Below are 21,342 nucleotides of genomic sequence, written 5' to 3' on the forward strand. Positions count from 1 at the left end.
AATGTAAAAAAAATGCAGTATTTGCAATCCAGTATTATTAATGAAAGGAATGCATTACCCAGAGAGCATTTTATTCTCTGTAGATGAACTATAAATTATCAGTTGGGATCCTTGATAAATAGAGATTTGGAAGAAGGCCCCAGATGTAAAATCGGTCAGCTTAGTCTGAGTGGCCCAGTTCCACAAATGCAGGCACGTGGAGGGAGGGGTCTGAACGTGTACCAAGGTATAGGCCACGCCCCCTCACAGCCTCCCCGCTGCCAGGAGGAGAGAGCAGGCGAGAGAGCGGAGCTGCCCGTCACTCTCCAGCACGACGCTGCAGGAGCCACCGATCTCATGCGTTTCAGCACAGAGAGGCTCTGAGCACACAAGTGCGTCGAGAGAGAGAACTGCGTCGAGGAAGGAAGGGAAGCAGAGAGAATTTCCCGACTTCTCCTGAGGAGCTGAAGGTACCTTGAAGGAGAGCATGGCAGAGGGTGGAGACGGGGAAGAGGAGATTCAGTTCCTGCGGACAGTGAGTGACACTTTATTTTAGGACTTGAACTGTAAAGAGCCACTGCAGCCTAACACTATTAATCCGAATGATTAACCCTTCTCTCTATACAGAAACGTCTGCTTGATGTATAACGTAGTTTACTGTGCTTCTCCTACCTTTGCTTGTTGTGTCACCATGCTTGGATGACATTCCACGTCGCGGCAGACACAGCACTAAGCCCGGTGACTATGGAATATTTTTAAACACTGAATTCCCCAACTACTTTGTCCTACTTTCCAAAGGACTCCATTTTGCCTTGTTTGGTTTTGCCATTGCAGAGTGATCAAGCCTACTTCTGTCTTGTCTTTCTGGAAATTGCCCACGTGTGTTCCTCCTTCGATTCGGCCGCTTGTCATCACATGGGATTTTTTTATTTTTTTTCCACGAGTCAACAACGTCACTGATTTTCATTTCCAGCTCATTGCTAATTAATGTCTGTGTTGCTTTTCATGCATTTTGACCTCTTCCATGTTGCCTGCTCACTCTCTGAAAGTTGTTTTTTTTTTTTTTTACGTAACGGTGAGAAGATGGACAGGGACTGGTGCATGTGTTTGGCATTGTTATCTATTTATACCCCAGGAAAGACGAGTTTGTCGCTGTAAGGGACAGAGCCCAGTACACTGGGACAGCTGAGGGCCCAGTGTGTGCAGAAAAACAATGAGGCTTCGGGGGGGGGGGGGGGAGAGTACGGCCTATTACTGTTGTAGACTGTTCATTCCCAAAACAGGACAAAAAACGCTAAATTGATGTGTAGGGTAAAGGGCAGAAAAATGCCAGTAAGGGGAATAAGTGAATGGGGGGAGGGGATTCACAGTTGTGTTAGGGATTGTGGTTGCTACCGTATGTTCACTCCGTGTCTTAGACAGCAGGATGAAAATGCAGCACGATGGGAAAGAGTTATGTAGGAGTGTTATGTCTCTGCTATGGAGGATCACATGATTGCAGTTCAAAGGTCAATGCCAGCCAGAGATGATGCTATTCATCCTAATAATATGAATGATAAAAAATATACATTCCAACAGCTGTACAGTTTAATTAAAACCTGTTACAGCTTTATTTGCTGATCTTTTAAAGGATAACTGTCATGTACAAGGGTGCCTTGTGCTTCTAAACATGACAGGACTTGGACTCTCAGTGCCAGTTTAGCATCTTCTCACTCCACAGGGCCGCAAGGGCTGGAGGTCGTGCCAGGCTGCATAGGACACTTAGCAGGGGAATACCTGAGAAGGTATGCCAGTCCACTGCAGAGCGCACAAACGTAATCTATGGGCATTTTTAAGATGCCAGTGCACCTAATTGTCTTTGGACTGCTGGCGGAAGTTGGAGTACCCAGAGGAAATCTGTGTGTTTGTGTGTGTGTGTGGGGGGGGGTGCAAATTCCTCACATTCAGGGGTGATATTCGAACCCCCTACCCTGTGAGGCGTGAACTGGTAGCGCTGCTCACTTAGCCAGCATGCTAAGCATGTTGTAGCAGGCATTTCAACAGTATTGTGCATTTAACAACTGTGATATTTATACATTTGCATGGGTGACTGTGTTCATTGCTGTGATTTTAAAATACATCGATTAGTCATGTTTTGGAAAGCTTTTTTATGACTTGGGGTACTTTAGCACAATATTAAATACTGAATTTTGTCCAGTCTTCCTCCAGCCTGAACAGTTTTCAGTCTGAACTGTTTATTGGTGTTGTACTCTATGGTGAAAAAGTAGCTGGATTTTCAATACACTGCCGGATTCTTACTCTATTGGTACATCAAGCCTTTATGTCGTTTTTTTTAACCAATGACTTCCATGATAGTTTCAAAGTTATTTGCTTTTTCTAAGCCAAATAAAATTAAATGTTCTGTTTTTGTAGCCCTTCTGCCAGACCAAAATAACACAGGAGGAATATTGAAACATCAATGTGATGGCTGACATAAACTGAATTTAAAAAAGATTTTTGAACTAGTTAGTGGAGATCTGATTCCGCAGCAACAAACCAGAAAAATAGGTAGATAATTGTACCTCATGGTTGAGTGTTATTCCATTGCTTCTCTCTCTGAGCTCATGGATTAAGTTTGTATCTTTCAAAATGATACTGCAGGAAGCCATTTATTACTGGCAGGTTACCCAGCATCGTACCTGTAGGGGTGCGTTAGCCTAGCATATAGCTTTGCAGTCTGTTCCATAGTGCTGTTATTGGTTTCATAAAGGTTTCAGGTCACTGTATAGATTCCTTATGAAGAGGCCGTGACTGGAATGAGAGAGAGAATTTGTATAAGATTTCAGTTTTCTGATACAGTGCTGATTGCTTGAAAAATAGGGAGGATGCATGATTGAGTCTGACCTGATAAAAATGTATTTGCTTATGTATGTTAGGTTACAGTGGCACAGTGGTTCAATAAGTAGTGCTGTTGCCTCTTTCTTCCAGGGCTGGGGCTTTGAGTCACACCCTTTCCTACCTGTGTTAGTTACATATTCTCTCTGTGTCAGACGGGTCTCCTACCGCAATCTCGAGACATGCAGCTAGCCTGACTGGTGTCTCTAAATTATATGTAGTTTATGATAATGTGTGGCACGGGCACCTCCCAGCCTTGTACTCTATGCTGTCTGTGATGGACTCCACCCCCCAATCCAACCCCCCTGCCTTAACTAGCATAAGTGGTTACGCTGTTAGTCAAACCTAGAGTCGTCTTATCGTCGTCACAGAGCTTCTGTATATTTAGATTTCTGATTCCTCACTCGATTCGCAGTCCCACTCAGTCATCCAATGCAATCTACCAAACAGTGTGCCAGGTACCTACACTGTGACAATATGATGTGGGAACCCCGTGTGCACTAACTCGGGTCATATCATAGGAGGCCGGATCACCTTCTGTCCTGCACGCTGACGGACATCCATTAGTACATGAAAATCTTGACTTGGAGGTTTTGTGGAGACTTAGGAGGAGAGCGTTTACCTTTGAGTCATTTCAAAGCTGGTGAAAGGGATTCACTGCCCACAGCGATCACGTGCCAAGCAGTAGACTCAAGTGCGGCTGGCTTGTTTCTGTTGGTGCTACGTGACTGGTGCTTCCTAACGATCTCCCCGTCCTTCGACAGGTGACGGTTTCCGTGCTGCTTTTTGCCGTCACGCCACGGGCCCTCGAGGCCAAAGCGGGGCCGTGAATCATACGTGTAAGTTTGTTTGAGGAATCATTGGGCTTCGCTGTGTGGCAGTTTCTATTTATAGCGAGCTTCTATAAGCGTCAGAGAGGGGCTCAGGAGAGAGACGGAGAGGCTGTGTCCTACATCGCCTGCCAGGACCAAGGTGGTAGAGAAGTATGTGCGCCACGCATCCGTTAGTCAGTCTGACCGTGGGGCTGCTGCCGTGTTCGGAAGTGTGCGTCCGTCTCCATGTCTGGATCCTTTAGTTGCTATTTGACTTACTGAGGCAGTCAGGAGGCCTCAGGCCCCGTGGCAGAGTATTTCCCAAAGCATGAAAGGGTGCAGTTGTGTCACATTCTCGTAGTTTATATGCATAGTTTCCTGTGAACTAGCATCCCATCCAGGGAATGAAGGAATTTCTACTATATGGATGGTTGGAAGGATGGATGAACAGAAAGAAAGAATTTTCTCTAGATGGATGAATGGAAGGAAGGAATTTCCACTAGGTGGAAGGATGGATGGATCGATGAATGGAAGGAACGAATTTCCACTAGGGTGGATAGATGACTAGATGGAAGGATTGATATATGGATGGTGATGGAAGTAAGGACGGAATTTCCACTAGATGGATGGATGGAAGGAAGGAATTTCCACTGAACATGTTAAGCACAAATTTTAAAATTCAGAAAACACTGTGTGTAGTTCATTTTTAAGATTATCTTTTTTACATGGACAATGTCAAATTGAGAAATTAAAATTAAATTAAATTTAAAAAGCAGTGAAATCAAGGCCAAGCACTGTGGTATATTGTATGTAGGCAAATATTGTAAAAATAAGGGACAAGGAGTCATGCTGTTGTGTGAATATATTCACAGCTAAGAGAGGATGTTAGCCATACAGTAATGTGCAGTGGAGAAATCACTTTGGTGCTGGCGTTTCCCATGTGTGGCTCTTTGCTCTCAGCTGGAGAGACAGCAGCAACACCGGCTGAGAAAACATATGGAAAATATAGACAGTTTATTGTTGTGCTTTGCCTTGCCACATATTTATGCCAACACCTATGTATAAAGTTATCAATGAGTGTACTTAACAGCAGTCTGCATTATAGTGTACAGTATATTCGGCTTGTGAGCTGGTGATTTCTTGTATATTTGAAGTATTATTTACAAGTGTTCAGTTAATTTTATGAGAGTGAAAATCAGCACAGGCATTCTCAGTCAAAAGGCAAACGTTTGGGTTAATACTTATAGTGAAAAAACAAAAGATCCTCGTTTCATCCTCCTTTGCCGTTTGCTGTTTAATGTGCAGACTCCCACTTTAAATACGAATGCCACAATTGAGCAAGACAAGTTATAGAAAACTCCTTCAAAATCAACAGATAACAAAAACACATGTCCTTTCTTTGTAACAGTTACATGGGTTATATTCTATATAGAGTGATTCTGTAGATATCTCAAAAAGCTTGACTGTTTGAGATCAAATACAGTACTTTTGCATGCTTGTCTTTGTGTGTGTGTGTGTGTGTGTGTGTGTGGTTGTGTGTGTGTGTGTGTGTGTGTAAGTGAGATAAACCTACCATAAGAGGCTCAGCATAGAGGTGTTGGAATGGGTAGTCATCCCTTACTGACATGGATTTTTGGACACTACAGACATATATATTTAGGAGGGATTTAGATTAACTGGTCTACATACAACCATGGAAGGGCACCTGTTTGCTTTAGCCTTTTTGAGAGCAGGGGTGCGGTTCTGCTGTTAGATATACAATAAATAGACACCAGTTCAGGCATCAGATGTCGTCAGGAGGCTTACTTAGCACACGCATCCCAAATAGCATTCCTTAAAATCAGATACATAAAATTGTCCTCAGTTTTCATGTATCATGTTTGTTTAATCACAAATCATTTTACAATGTGAGACATTTTGAGTACAATATCGTAAACCTTATTTGTATTTCCTGAACAGGAAAGACATATGGATTTGGGACCTGTCCAATTAGCTGCAAAGAGACGTTTTATCTTTAGTGCATGGACGAAGATCTGTAACTGTTCAAATTTCGAGACTGACTGCACCAAGAAAAGCATCCTCAGACACTTTGTCAGCATAACTCAAAAAGTATAGCATAGTGGATTTTTTCCAAACTTTGCAGACACATTGTATGGGTGATTATTTGATACTATTTACATTTTAGAATAATTGCACAACAACTGAAGCAATGCTGCTTAAGTAGCAACAAAGGGAAGTTTGACCATAGAAGACAATTTGACCTTGAGAACATAACTCAAAAAGTATTTGACAGATCTTTTTTAGACTTTGCATATGCATTGCATGGTGAAAGAACTGAAATAGATCATATTTTGAGACAAATTGCACAAATTGAAGTAGAGCTGCATAATCATAGCAGACAAGGGCAGCCTCAGGCACTTATACATTTGCACAATAATTAAAATGTATCTCTGACATATCTTTTGCAAATTGAGCAGACACATTGTATGGGTGATGATCTGGGCCTCATCAAGTTTTGAGTCAAATGTCACAAAAACTGAAGCAACACTGCACAATGGCAACAAAGTGAAGGGTGACCTCAGAAGACATGTGACCTTGTGAGCATGAACTCAAAAAGAATTTGAAGTCTTAGATTTAATCTTTTTACCACTTCACATACAAAGATGACGTGGGTGACAATCTACATCTGATTTAATTTTGCAGCAGCAGCGACTGCAAAGGAAATAAAAAGCCGCTGCAAACACTTGGTCTAGTCAAAACAGTAAATTTGTGCAAAAGACTGGTGAAATTTATCATGGAGGGCCAACCCCCCACCACCACCCAAATTTATTTTGTGCCCATGTGTTCAAATTTTATGGAAGACAAACCACCCCCCCCCCAAATTTTATCAGTAGCAATCAAAATCAAGGCCCAAAAATCAACAACTTGCAGAAGCTGGTCTGTTGATGTTCTTATTTGACTCTATGCGTGGAGTGTGTCCCCTCTGTTCACACCTGAGAGTCATTCCTTGTTCACGATGCGCGTGTCTGATATTTCATTGATGGCCGGGGCACCCAGGGACACACACGGGTGGAAATGTGGCCGTGATTTTACTTGCTGATGGGCCATTATGGAGTCTGGCCACATTCCAGGATTCAGCCGTGTTCAGCCTTCCTGCGTGACCCCTGAATGTATGTCACGCTGAAGAATGGGAGAATGCGAGAGCAGCAGGTGCGGCTACCCGAAATAGAGGCAGAGGGAGGGGAGGCGGACAGTTCAGAAAGAAAGGGACAAAGAGGACGTGTGTTTGAGGAATGGGGCTGCTGACAGAGAGGAGGGCGGACGACGGGCAACCCGAGACGCCGACTGGAGCTGAGCAGGAACAATGACGTGAGAGCGTGTGGTGTGGGACAGAGAGCAGGAGGTGTGTATTAGCAGCATTCAAAGCAGCACCAGCGAAAGCTAGCTGCTAAAATCTCTAATAAACCATCATTTCAATCATACATTTCTACAATATATCACCGGCTGTACAGTAGTATAATTTCCAAGAGAGCTACAAAGCAGTAAATTTATCCTCCAAATCACTTTTATTAGTTTAATTTAAAGGTATCGTAGAATTTTATTGACCACCCAGCTTTTTCCATTCTCTCTGGGGAGTTTAGCTTCTGTTCTTTGACATAGTGTATAATAGTTAGCAGCCTGGACAGCAACTTGTCATACCAAAAGCAAAAAAAAGTCCTGCTTTTAATCCTACTGTAGTTTCTCCAGCATATCAGTGTCACATTCAAACTTCCACTTACTTATGCAATTGTCTGGTTTATATTGTAGTACTAGTTAGGATACATTTTATGAAGTATTAAATAATTATTATAGTAAATACTCTGCACTATACACCTCTTTGTCTGTCTTTGAATGGCTTCTTCAAAATACTTATTTTAGGATGGAAATAAAGTCCAGGATGTGGAACTGAGAATGTTCTAGCTTAATGCATATTGTTTATGAACACAGACAGTTCCCTGTGCTTAAGGCGCATCTGCCGAGACATTGTCAGCATACCCCACATAGCCAGGAAGTAATTCTGGTGATGTGATTCTTAAAGGGGATGAAACTGGATCTTTTCAAAGTGTTAGTCCCCCACTGTCCTTGAGTTGCCATGCTTTCGATACTGTATGAAGAAGCATCATGGTAGTATTTGTTTTTTCAATAACTTTTTAATAAGGTAAGAAAGCAATAACTCCCAGAAGCTTGTCTTGTTATTCTGTTGATGTTCACTCATCTGTGCTTTCATGGAGATAATAGATGAGCGGAACGTCGGTGTCTGTGCTGGTTTTTGAATCCAGGTGAACGTTATTACTGTTGAGAGACAGAGAACCCATTAATCCACTGCTACAATTCTAATGGTTTCGCCCCGTAACTTAGTTTGGGTTTTTTTGGTACGTAATTCGTAATGTGTTATAAGTGACAGCTGTGAAAGAATGGTTTATGGGGACTTAACGGTTTATGGGGACTTACTTTAACAACCTTTCATGTCTAGAAGTGACCCCTCTGGGTTTATTTATGAGTGTTTAACGTCTCCTCTGTAGCAGTGTTTCTTCAGCTGCTCCAGGAGTCACAGGCTCTTCTGCTCTGATCTTTCCATACATCATTTACAGATAGGTGATCAATTTGAAGCACTGGATTATACCCAGTGAGGTGGTAATGGGTCCACACAATAGGGAAGGGCCGGCCCGTCCAATGGGTGAGATAGGCGGTCGCCTAGAGCACCATTTAATCGGGGGCAGCAAACGAGCGAGTTAAGACTAGTTTTAATGCTTCACTGCTTTTCTTGTGAAACAGACCTGAGTTACCTAGTTAGGAGCCAGGTACCCTGTGCTGCAGTAGTGTTTTTAATATAAATTAGTTGACAGAATTTTTCTGCTGCCCCTGGGAGGGGGGGGGGGGGACGCTCAGCAAAATCTCACCTGAAAATAGGGTGCCATGACCAATGGTGATTCTCACAGCAAAAATCTGAATATTCTTAGGCTATGCTAAAGTGGCATTTCCCAGGTGATGCTACAATGTACGATGTCAGGAATTTCCTGGACTGCGCTGTAAGCAAGAAGCAGGCTTTTGTCTGGCCTGCACCCAGCCATAGCCCCAGAAGAGACTAAATCTCATTTCTCAGAGAGCAGTATCTTCCTTCCTAGAAGTCTAGCTTATACAGTACGTTTGGATAACGCTGGGGGTCATTTTAACTGTTTACCCCATTTTTTGCTGCAGTGAAAGTGCCAGATAGTGAGTTGGTTTTGGAAGCCAGTCTTAGCTTCCATGATAAACAGGCGGGGGCTGCTAGGTGACTGGGATTAGCCATCAAAGGTTCCGTGCGTCGTCTTGTGCAAGTTCTCATATTTCGAATTTGCTTTTAGCAATGAGTGCAGATCCTAACCACATATTTGGAGGTGACGCAGTCAGGGCAGAATCTGGGGTTTGATGGGATCCCTAAAGCGTGTCGTAAACAACATATCACACATGCCTTTCCGATCTATCTTCACTTATATGGGAGTGTTAATCCCATGAGTTTTCGGACTCACTCTGAAGGAATTTCCTCTGATGTACAAGTTTGTCTCCATAATGTCCGATGACCCTGCTGAAAATGAAGAACTACCCAGACACATGGAATTAAGCCTATCCATCCGTCTTGGTCCTGCTTATCCAGGTCAGGCTGGCTGGAGCCTCCCCCAGCCAGCGTATGACACAAAGCTGGGGTATACCCTGGATGGAATTCCATGGAGTCCATGAGAGACCACATGCGCACGAAGAATGAGAGACCCCAGGCCAAAGTCACATGACTTGGGGAGAGCATGTCGTCACGCAACCAACACATCCAGAGGCTGTTTGGTACATTCAGTCAGTATTTCAGTCGGCTAAATAATTACTCCGCATGCATTTTTGCACATCCGTTTCCTCTGTCTGTTCTGCCGGCCATTATATATTTTTATATTTCAGTACTCAGTAAGTCTCCTTTCCCTTAAAGTTTATATTTATATTTATTAATAGTAATTGCACAGCTTTGCATTGTTTGCACTTTACTATATCATCTTATTTGTACTTATATAATTTTTCTCAACAAAGAATCTACATTGTCTTTGAATAGAAGCACCGATACTGCCAGAACAAATTCCTAGTACACGCAGTGTGCCTGGTCAATAAAGTGAATTCTGACTCTGATTAAGAAGCAAGCTAAGCAGAAGTGAGAATATCTTCAGGCCTGCCAGCTTTGTAATTCCACTGGTTTAATATTTCCGTGTGGGCAGTGGCCTTTGAGAACTTTTTGCTTTCAGTGAACCAGTGAACGGGTGAACTTGTCACATCACTGGGAGACAATCCAACAGTACTACATATTCATTGCCACATAAGGACCTTCAGACCAAGCAAAGTTATGAACGTTCAGAGGAGTTTAGACTGAAGTCTGACAACCGTAATACATTTTGCAACTTTTACAAAGAAGATTGGAGATAAAGAAAAAATCATCCAAAAGGCAAAATAGTTCTGTGATGTTGACAAAGCTTACTATACTTTTCTGGAACACAAATCAATGCCTGTCGGTGAGGTATTGAAATTGAAAGTCCAATTACAATTTTACTGTAATTTTGTGCTAAAATATCTGCAGTGAAGAAATTTGGCACGGTGAATGTTTCAACAATTTCTAGTATGTTTGGTTGGCATGGTGACCCAGTGAGCAGCACTGAGACCCCGACCATTTGTGGTTGGGGGTTTTTAGTCACGCTTCTTAGTGGGGTGTAAGCTACTGTTTGCCAATCCAATCCTCGAGGACCCACAGACAGTCCATGTTTTTGCTCCTCCAATGTGAACTGTCCGGTAGGGAGCTGGGAGGGAGCAAATATGTGGACTGTCTGCAGGACCCTGAGGACTGGGCTGACAAACACTGATGTATGCTACTATATGACCTGTGCTTTCTAGGATAAGCTGTAGGTTCTCCTGTGATGGGTAAGTGATTATGGAAAATGAATGGATGACAAGTACTAAATCTTCACTAAAATTATTTATACATACAGTACTGTAAAATTAACCTGAAATATTTCCAGAAAATGTTCTTTCACTATTTTTAGTAGCAGAACACATGGTTATTTCATTGCTTAAGAATTATAAGAAATTGTCTTGAAAGTGCACTGAATTGGATAAAAAGCTGCAAAAAGTATGATGTTCTGTTTTGGGGGAAGACTGATACAAAATAAAATTATTTGAAGAATTATAGCAAAATTGCAATAATAAGACTAGTTTTCATTTTAATTTAATTAATTTTTTTTAGTTTTAATTTGTTACAGCACCTACACCTTGCTGAGGTCCTGTCCCGGTCACCTTAGTCTAGGACAGGGTTCTTTAAATCTGGCCGTGGTTTCAATTCTCCCAGGTAGTTGTTTAATAGTTACTGATTCTGATTGGCCAGAGGCTTCACACCTGGCTCACAGGTAAAGGAAGGCTGGAAAACCAGCAGTGCTTGGACCTCAAGGACCGGGATTTGAATAAGGTGTCCCATCCATCCATCCATCCATCCATCCATCCATCCATTCTCCAAACCCATGGGCACGAGGCAGGGAACAACCCAGGATGGGGGGCCAGCCCATCGCAGGGCACACTCACAAACCATTCACTCACACATGCACATCTATGGGCAATTTAGCAACTCCAATTAGCCTCAGCATGTTTTTGGACTGTGGGGGGAAACCGGAGTACCCGGAGGAAACCCCACGATGACATGAGGAGAACATGCAAACTCACACACATGTGACCCAGGCAGAGACTCGAACCCAGGTCCCCGAGGTGTGAGGCAACAGTGCTAACCACTGCACCACCATGCCACCCCCTAAGGTGTCTCAAACATTTTGAAAAAAGAACCACAACAGATTTTTTTTCAATGTCAGGGGTCCGGAACTATTTTCAATAACAAAACAGCATTTTGATGAACTTTAATGAATTACAAATAACTTTCAATATAGACATGAATATATAACTATAATGGGAAATTAATGTAATGACTAGTTTAATACTCACTGATCATTTACACTCTGTGTCATGGTGGTGGGGATTATGATGAGTTACTGTATGTGTGTACAGGGTTTGGTGGTTCTACATTGTCTGTTTTTTGTACTTCAACTCACGTTAAGCATTTTAAATTAAACATGTTGATTCTTATGGTGCATTATCGCTTGGGTCTGGATTACCTTGCAGTACGGTCTGTATCCAGACTGCGGACTTTGTTAACCCTTGCCTTCGTCGTTTGTCTTTTCTATCACTGTTCTCCCAGTCTGGCCACTTAACTGAGACATACATCATTCCCTGATTTTCATCCATCCATGAATTCACACTGATATTAGATATGAACCATCGTGGAGACGGAGTTGGCAGACGGATACCCTTTGGTGTCGACCTGTCTCCTGCTCCCTACGTGCCACAGTTTGGGCAGAAAGCAGACATGCAGTCTTCTTAACTCTTTTTTTTCTTACTTTATCACCTTTGACTACCTTTAATCCATTTGTTAGAGGTTTTGCTCGATAGACATAATTGTAGAACTGTTTTATTGTAGCTTTCACGTGGCTTACGTGTGGATCTCATTACCATATCATCTTTTATACTTTTATAACTCATTTGTTGGCAGGTTTATTGCTTTTCTTCATAAGCATTGAAGTGATAATCAAGCTAACAAGAATGTTAATGAAACGCAACATCAGCTTCAGGATACTGTTTCCTGTTTTCTTTTTCACGTCGATCTTCTCCGTCCACACAGCTAAATGTGCCTGAGGTCTTGGCCTTCAGTATGCAGCCCTGTATGTGCCCTGCTGTTGTCAGTCAGCTATAACGTGTCTTGTTTTCTGTAGGATGATCAGGTGGTTCTGCAGTGTACCGCTTCCATCCTGAAGGAGCAGATCAAGCTGTGTCTGTCCTGTGAGGGTTTCGGGAACCGCCTGGCCTTCCTGGAGGCCACCTCGAATGCCCAGGTAGGGCACAGAGGCAGCACAGAATAGTTATCCTGTTAATTACGGATGCTCGGGCTGCTTGTCTGGCTGAGCAGTTAATTATGTTTTCTCTTACAGAATGTGCCTCCAGACTTGGCAATCTGTTGCTTCATCTTGGAACAATCTTTGTCGGTGCGCGCCCTGCAGGAAATGCTGGCCAACACCACGGAGATGAACGAGGTAGGAGCTATTAGGGGGATACTTATCGCTGAGCACACGGGGGAATAAATTACGTTGTTTCTCTGCATTTTTTATTCCGTAAGAGACATGATCCTCGGGAGGTTTCAGAGTCCGAGAGCGTTCGGCTGAATTGTTTTGGTAGATTTTCAAAATTTTCCCTTATGTCCAAATGTCCTACTGAAATATTGCAAAAGTAATTTCGTGGATATTGCTTAAGTAGCAAGAAATTGATTTGCACGCCATTCTTCAGCAAATGGGTGTGTGTGTGTGTGTATAATGTGAATATATATATATATATAATATATATATATATATATATATATATATATATATATATATATATATATATGGGGGCGGCATGGTGGTGCAGTGGTTAGCACTGTCGCCTCACACCTCTGGGACCCGGGTTCGAGTCTCCGCCTGGGTCACATGTGTGCGGAGTTTGCATGTTCTCCCCGTGTCGTCGTGGGGTTTCCTCCGGGTACTCCGGTTTCCCCCCACGGTCCAAAAACATGCTGAGGCTAATTGGAGTTGCTGAATTGCCCGTAGGTGTGCGTGTGTGAGTGAATGGTGTGTGAGTGTGCCCTGCGATGGGCTGGCCCCCCATCCTGGGTTGTTCCCTGCCTCGTGCCCATTGATTCCGGGATAGGCTCTGGACCCCCCGCGACCCAATAGGATAAGCGGTTTGGAAAATGGATGGATGGATATATATATATATATATATATATATATATAAAAGGAAATATCCCGGCTAAATCAAGAAAGTTACTGTGAGAGAGAATGACTTCTCTATGTCTTTCTCTATGACTTCTGTCTCGTTAACGCCACCTACGGCTCATGGCTGGCCTTACATTTTGACCTTTTGTTAGAAAGGGAACTCAGGTCCATTGAAGATAAGTAAGATCCTCAGCTAAGATCAAACGACACCATAACCATCAGGGTTGTTCCAAAACAAGAAAAAATGGCATACAGACCAACCCACAAAAAAAGTAAAGAAAGCTAACCAGACAAAAGTTCCTCTGTCACAAATGACAGACAAAAACCAAACAAACATAGAACCAAAATTGCGAACACTGCCAGAAAACACACAGGAGAGCAGAAAGACAGAACCTGAAGTAAAGTTTAGTAAATGCTGAGCCCGATTCTATTGGTTTTGCCCCAGGCAAAAGCTTTGGTTTTATTTGAAGTGAATTCATTTCCAGAAATATGCATTTTACATAAAGTAAACATGTCTGTATAGGTGTATTCAAAAATCTAGCATGTTTTGTAGTGTTCTACAAAGCTATTTGTAATTCAATGTTTCAATGTTACCTGGAGTCAAAAAATTCCTTTTTGTCTCCCTTTTTGACTCTGCAACCTGTTCTTCGCTGACGACCAAAGGCAGTCGATTTGGACAAATGGGTATGTCTCTGGTCATGTCGCGCTGTCTGTCTTTTCCCCGCAATGTCTCCTTGTTAATACCCTAGCCCTCTCAACCAAAATGTAATTATCTTCCTCTGGTGACTGAACGCCCTCTTATCGGCCATGTGTAACGGCACTTTACAGCACTCTCTTTTGTCACAGTTTGCCTAGCACTTCCATGTTGAATATTATTTATATTGGAGAACGTCTTCCTCGAACCCTGATCAGCATAAGCAAATGGCAGAACTTCTTTCCCCTTGTTTCCCACACCAAAAATCTGCCTTCGATAATGAATGGGCTGTTTCCTTAATCTGGGATAGTGACCTGGATGCAATGCGTATATAATACAGGGTCCTCATAAACCTGGAGCTTATCACCAAGGACAGGGAACATCCTGGACAGGATGTCATGAATGGTAATCTTGTTCCATCCTTTGCCCTCGACAGTCATCCCAAGGAGGGGGGCATCGTACACTGCTGTATGGCCACGCTATCCTGCTTCGACACACACATTCTGGCATGGTGAGACCTTCCAAATATGTCTTCCAATGTCCTCCATTGTCTGAGCCCCTTACCCTTCAATCTGAACGTCTTTGCTCCTTAATACAGTCTGTGTCCCACTGACAAAAAAACAAACAAAACTTTAAATTGTATGTGCTAGTAAAATGATTTTTTTACAAATAATATATTTTACATATTCATCAATGAGCCAAAACATTATGACCATCCCCACGTGAAGTGAATCGCGTTGACTAACTAATTTAAAAGTCATGCGTCGAGGTCTGGGATATTACATTTGGTACTCGTATTTGACTTTTCAATTCAGAAGAAATGCGCCAATAGTAAAAATCTGAGTGACTTTGACAAGGGCCAGATCATTGCGGCCAGACGACTGGGTCAGAGCCTATGTTGAGGCTTGTGTGGAGCTCACAATGAGTACCTACTGAGATCAGTCCGAGGAGGGAAACACCATGAACCGCGACAGGGTGCTGGGCAGCCTAGACGTGGGATGTGAAGGTTATCCTGTCTGGTACGAATCAACCAAAGGTGCACTGCGGCCAAATTAGCTGATCATTTAAACCACGGTTATGGGAGTCCATGTTAATCACTTCTTCGCAGAGTGGTCGTAATGTTTTGCCTCATCAGTGTATATATATATAGGTACTATAATATAAATAGTAGTCTTTTTTATCCAAGTAATTCCCAGTTTACAGAGCCAAGAAAATAGTGTGTCTCTTCCCTCCTGCCGTAGTACCTCAGCTGCCTGACTACGTCGCGGTCCCTCACTGATAAACTGGCATTTGACGTGGGATTGCAGGAAGATTCCACAGGTATTGACACTAGGATCAATGTCTCTCTGTTACTCTGAAGAATGGGCCAATACTCTATTGTTCCATCATGCACGGAAACTAAAAATAAGAGAGACATCTGTCGCCTTAGGCGAGGCGTGCTGGTGGACCATTCACCCAGCCTCCAAGCAGAGATCAGAAGGCGAGAAGGTCAGAGTGGGAGACGACCTCATCCTGGTCAGCGTCTCCTCGGAGAGATACCTGGTAAGACTTTAGAGACATTTCTGATACTTAGGTTTATCTTTCAACGCCACGATCAGAAGACACTAAGATTGAATTATCTTAACCTTCTGCTGTTCAGCATCTCTCTTACGCTAGTGGGGACCTGATGGTGGACGCCTCCTTCATGCAGACGCTCTGGAACATGAATCCTGTTTGCTCTGGGTGTGAGCTGGCCGAGGGTAAGAAATCTTCAGGTCCTTATTAACGCTATAGTGTGTGTGTATTTTGTGCAGTATATATCCCCACAACAATGCCCTCAGAACTCCGTTCCATCCTTGTTAGATCCTTTAATGCTTTGCCTCACTAGGTTTTCTGACTGGAGGCCATGTTCTGAGGTTGTTCCATGGTCACATGGACGAGTGCTTAGCAATCCCTGCTGCTGACCAAGGAGACGACCAGCGCAGGTAGCCATTTTCTTCTATCTGCTTTCTACACATTCTATGTCTGTAGACGGCAAAGTTGATGTTTTTTTTTTTTTTTTAAATACTTGTACCAGAAATGCACACTATGAGGGCGGTGCAGTCTGTAGCCATGCCCGGTCTCTCTGGAGACTAGAACCTCTCCGAATTGGGTGAGTCCATGTGGTTACTTTAGAATATATGTCTTTGTTGTTCCACCCAACATTTATTAATGGTGAGGTTTGTCCCTGTTCTCTCTCCGTAGGTGGAGTGGGTGTCACATGAAATGGGGCATGTCTTTTCGGGTGCGTCACATCACCACAGGGAGATACCTGTGCCTGGACGAGGAAAAAGGACTCCTGCTGGTGGACCCTGAGAAAGCTAACACCAAAATGACTGCCTTCTGCTTTAGGGCCTCGAAGGTTAGAAGAACCAAAATGTAATGTCCACCCATCTTCTAGTCACTGTGCAGTGGGATCCTGGAGGGCACAGGAGAAGGATACATCCTAAATTGGATGGTAGTACAACACAAGGCACTCATACTCTGTTGGACATTAAGAGATGCCGCTTATCATAACTGCATGTCTTTGGACTGCAAGAGGGCTCTCTACTACCCAGAGGAAACCTGCTCTGTACATGGAAAGCTTGCAAATTCCACACATACAGGGTGTTTATCAATACCAGGAACACAAAGACCGTGTTGTGTTCTGGTCAAGAGCATTCTTGCTAACTTGCTTCCCAAGAACCAACTCGAGACACAATGAATTATGGGATTGTTCTTGTTAGTGAGGATGGATCTTTGATATTTGGGGTGAGGCAAGAACGACATCTAGGGGATTTTTACCAAACTTCTGTTGTTGAGTATTAGAACTATGCTACAGCAATGGAAGATGATGTCAAATAGGTGTGCAAGAACACAAGAATGGTAAAGTATGCATATTGATTAACACCCAGTGTAGAGGTCTTGACCCTGGAGGTATGAGGTCATAGTACTACCCAATGAGCCATAATGGGCCCATTGAAATTTAATGTGAAATAAAATTTATTAAAATGAAATATATTGTTTAATTCCCGTGACCCAGTAGGATAAGCGGTTTGGAAAATGGATGGATGGATGGATGGATGGATATTGTTTCATTGTCTGCTCTGTGCTATAGTGGCAGTATAGTATATAGTGCTATTATACCATGAATCATTAGTGTTATACCATGAAACTAGTACTTCCAGCAAAAGTTATTCACTGTATTGGTAATAAGCTGTAAATAAGTGGATCAGTCCATTTATCCTCCCCTTTCTTCTTCTTTTTTCCTTATTTGTCTCCTGAATCTTTTTATGATTTCCTGAGCAGGAAAAGACGGAAGTGGCCCAGAAGCGGGATGTGGACGGAATGGGAACCCCGGAGATTAAGTACGGGGAGTCCATGTGCTTCATGCAGCATGTGTCCACTGGGCTGTGGCTCACCTATGCCTCAGTGGATGCCAAGTCAGCTCGCCTGGGGCCCCTTAAACGGAAGGTGAGGTGGGCAGGGGGGGTCAGTTTCTGCATCCCCTGAACGGGACAAACGCTTCATGAATGTCACTTCAACAGTCTCAGTGCCAACGGCAAAATGTCACTTGGACTTGTAATGAAAACAGTTTTTGGTGATTGATGGGGTCAGTGACTGATCCACTTTGAGAATGCAGAAGGCCACTGGTGTGATCTGAGTGTGTTGGCAGTGGACCTTTGAGCATCGCAGTCTGTGCTTCTCCCCTAGGCCATCCTGCACCAGGAAGGGCACATGGACGACGCCCTGACTGTGGCCCGATCTCAGACCGAAGAGTCTCAAGCAGCACGCATTATCTACAGCACAACAGGCCTTTTCACGCAGTTCATCAAGTAAGACTGCCTCTTGTGTTAAACCAGGGGTGGCCAGTCTTATCCAGAAAGGCCCATTGGGTTGCTGCAGCTGCCTAATTAGATTACTAATTAGAGAACTGATTGGCTGAAGAGTCCTCACACCTTGGTTTGAACAGCTGACCTAAAGGTTATTCCAAAAACCTGCACACACACCAGCCCTTTGCGAATAAGATTAGCCACCAACATTAGCCACCTCTGCACCGCACAGTAGGGTTGAATGCTATTTCCATGTGTGTTATAAACAGTTATGCCTTACGGTCACCATTCCACTGAGGTTTGTTTCTACTCTCACCAGAGGCTTGGATTCCTTGAGTGGGAAGAACAAGACCCCAACTCAACTATCCCTTCCCATGGATCCAGTGGTTCTCTCCTTGCAGGATCTCATATTCTACTTCCGGCCTCCTGAGGAGGAACTAGAACATGAGGAGAAGCAGACCAAGCTGCGTTCCCTTAAAAACAGGCAGAACCTATTTCAAGAGGAGGTCGGTTCATAAAGAGCTGTATTCGCACGATGGGTGGCCTTTCAAATGCACAGGAAAGACATTTCTCAGTGTCTGTTTCTTTTGATATGGTTTGTTTGTCCATGAATCAGTTTTCAAATGCATCAACCTAGTATCTTTGCAGTTATTCACTATTATAAAGACTCAAAGGCAAAGGTCCCTCATTTAGTCAACCACAGATATTTCTGTATAGTCACTACCTTCTATATTGTCACCTGCCTTAACAGGATTCTCTATACAGCAGAGGTAGAAAGTTCAGGTGCAGAAAGTACAAATCCAATTTGACCAACCAGTTAAATACTCTGTGACTGTGACTCTTTATACTCAACTGGTTGGTCAAAACAAAACCTAGGTCTGGATTTTTAGTTTTTGGACCTGAACTTTCCGTCTATGGTATACAAGCAGTCCCCGGGTTAAGAACATCTGACTTATGAACAGTTCGTACTTATGAATAGACTGTCATAAAGCCTATTATATAAAATATTTAGTTAAATACAATGGTCCATATTAACGAACGCACATACTACTTTGTGATGCTTGTGAAAACATTGTGTGGCTTCAGCAGTTTGAAGTTTTCAGCAGTTTTATTATTACTGCATTGTTACTATTATGTACGGCAATATAATTTTTCTGACTTACATACAAATTCAACTGAAAGACAGACTTAGGGAATGGATCTTCTCCGTAACCTGGGCCCTGCCTGTACTGTGTATAATCTGATTTTTTCCCCTAAAGCCTCCATCTCTATATTTCTGCAGGGCATGATCACACTAGTGCTGAACTGTATTGATCGCCTCAACGTCTACAACACAGCTGCCCATTTCTCAGAATTTGCTGGGGAAGAGGCATCTGAATCCTGGAAGGAGATTGTCAACTTGCTGTATGAGTTGCTGGGTATGACCTTCAGCATGCATGCGCGTTTGAAGGTGATGATACACTGGACTTTTCGAGCAATGTTGTCAGGCAATTACCAATGAGCCGAGACAAAGGGCAACCTATCAGGATCTGGATGATCGCAGACAGTTGCCCAATGCTGATTACAACTTTTCAAATTGAAATTTGTTGCCCAATATCAACGGGAAAGTGGAAGAGCGACACTGGTCAGCAACATTGCATGGCAACATTGCTCAGAAAGTTGGTCCCTGTATCATTACGGTAACACCGTTCTTCACCTTTCTGTTCTCAGTGCACAGCACACCCTTTTGAGATTTCTGACACATATACACAACACATCCATTCATCAATTCATTCATCCGATCACTTACCCTGTACAGGGTTCTGGTAAATCTAGCATCTAACCCAGATATTACACTCAGGCTGGGATACCATTGACACATATATCCAGATTGCTGCAGTTAACCAAATATCAGTTAAAGTTTGATCCATTTCTCCTGTCTCTGAAATTTTGCAAAAGCTTCTCTGATCCGAGGAAACCGAACCAACTGTGCACTGTTCTGTGATAATCTGGACTGGCTCGTTAGCAAATTGGACCGGCTGGAGGCCTCCTCAGGTAGTAGTCAATCTCTCCACATCAAAACGATTCATTAAACACTGGTTCGTACTGCTGTGTTCTTGTTGTCTACCATCTTTCTCCTTTTTTTAAGGTATTCTGGAGGTTTTATACTGTGTTTTGATTGAAAGCCCTGAGGTGCTCAATATAATACAGGAAAATCACATCAAATCGATCATTTCTCTACTGGACAAACATGGACGTAATCACAAGGTCAGCAGTCAGTGACATACTGGACACCTCTGAAATGTGGACATTCACGTAAACGGTCTTGCAAATATCTTGCCTTCATCCTCTTTCAACTGTTCTGTGTTCCTCAGGTTCTTGATGTGCTCTGTTCTTTATGTGTGTGTAATGGAGTGGCTGTGAGATCCAATCAGAACCTCATCACAGAGAACTTGCTTCCTGGACGTGAATTTCTTCTACAGACTAATATCATCAACTATGTCACAAGGTGAGATATTAGAAATTGATATGGAGCATATTAAAACTAGCCTCACGCTACCGGCAAAGTACAAAATCAGTGATCTCTAAGGGTGTTTTCACATGTTGTCCTTTTTTAAAAGAACTAGATTCAGTTCTCTTAAAGTAGACCAAAGAGTGGATTCACAGAAAAGGGACTCAGTTCTTTCTCAGATCTCTTTCTAGTCCACTTCAGCTCTGATGGAGCCTCAGCCCTCTTTCTGTTCACACTATTGTTACTAACGGCTATGGTTCCACTTGTTGGTTCTTTTGAGCTCCATTTCCCAAGGCGGTCTCAGTTCAGTTTGTTTCAGACGGGTCCGAGTGCCTTTGGAGTATTCACACATATGCCAAATGTGCTGACTAATGGCTCCGAGTTCGTTTTGAAGGTTGAAAGGAACCAAGTGTGAAAGCACCCTAAGTTGCCTTTTCTAGGTTATTGACCATCCTCATAAACATTTACGGAGAAATTTATTTTGCAGTTTGTTTTTCTCACTTGATCTTGATCCATCTGTCTAGCATGAGGCCCAACATCTTCTTGGGCACGTGTGAGGGATCTACGCAATATAAGAAATGGTATTTCGAGCTGATAGTGGACCATGTGGAGCCCTTCCTGACAGCACAAGCAGGCCACCTTCGCGTGGGCTGGGCTCTGACGGAAGGGTACAGCCCGTACCCTGGGGGAGGTGAAGGCTGGGGGGGCAATGGTGTCGGAGATGACCTCTATTCATACGGCTTTGATGGACTAAACCTGTGGTCAGGTGAGA

General features: G+C 43.1%; 1 protein-coding gene across 2 annotated transcripts in view; it reads left to right on the plus strand.

Annotated features, from left to right (window-relative positions):
* The first annotated feature begins 271 nt into the window (after positions 1-271).
* Positions 272-21,342, plus strand: part of ryr1a (ryanodine receptor 1a (skeletal)) — an 82,223-nt gene continuing 61,152 nt past the window's right edge. Inside the window, exons 1-19 of one of the 2 annotated variants that reach the window (XM_048984095.1) lie at positions 272-514; positions 12,521-12,640; positions 12,737-12,838; positions 14,219-14,239; positions 14,686-14,760; positions 15,491-15,569; positions 15,679-15,791; positions 15,889-15,988; positions 16,117-16,213; positions 16,306-16,380; positions 16,473-16,629; positions 17,556-17,720; positions 17,961-18,082; positions 18,399-18,585; positions 19,362-19,497; positions 20,018-20,113; positions 20,208-20,326; positions 20,434-20,567; positions 21,095-21,336. In XM_048984095.1, coding sequence (XP_048840052.1) covers positions 467-514; positions 12,521-12,640; positions 12,737-12,838; positions 14,219-14,239; positions 14,686-14,760; positions 15,491-15,569; positions 15,679-15,791; positions 15,889-15,988; positions 16,117-16,213; positions 16,306-16,380; positions 16,473-16,629; positions 17,556-17,720; positions 17,961-18,082; positions 18,399-18,585; positions 19,362-19,497; positions 20,018-20,113; positions 20,208-20,326; positions 20,434-20,567; positions 21,095-21,336 — 2,188 coding nt within the window. In that variant the 5' untranslated portion in view covers positions 272-466. The remainder of the gene's footprint in view (positions 515-12,520; positions 12,641-12,736; positions 12,839-14,218; positions 14,240-14,685; positions 14,761-15,490; positions 15,570-15,678; positions 15,792-15,888; positions 15,989-16,116; positions 16,214-16,305; positions 16,381-16,472; positions 16,630-17,555; positions 17,721-17,960; positions 18,083-18,398; positions 18,586-19,361; positions 19,498-20,017; positions 20,114-20,207; positions 20,327-20,433; positions 20,568-21,094; positions 21,337-21,342) is intronic. The other variant, XM_048984093.1, reaches the window with a different exon arrangement.

Source organism: Brienomyrus brachyistius, chromosome 18, assembly GCF_023856365.1.
Source record: "Brienomyrus brachyistius isolate T26 chromosome 18, BBRACH_0.4, whole genome shotgun sequence".
In the NCBI taxonomy this organism is placed as follows: domain Eukaryota; kingdom Metazoa; phylum Chordata; class Actinopteri; order Osteoglossiformes; family Mormyridae; genus Brienomyrus; species Brienomyrus brachyistius.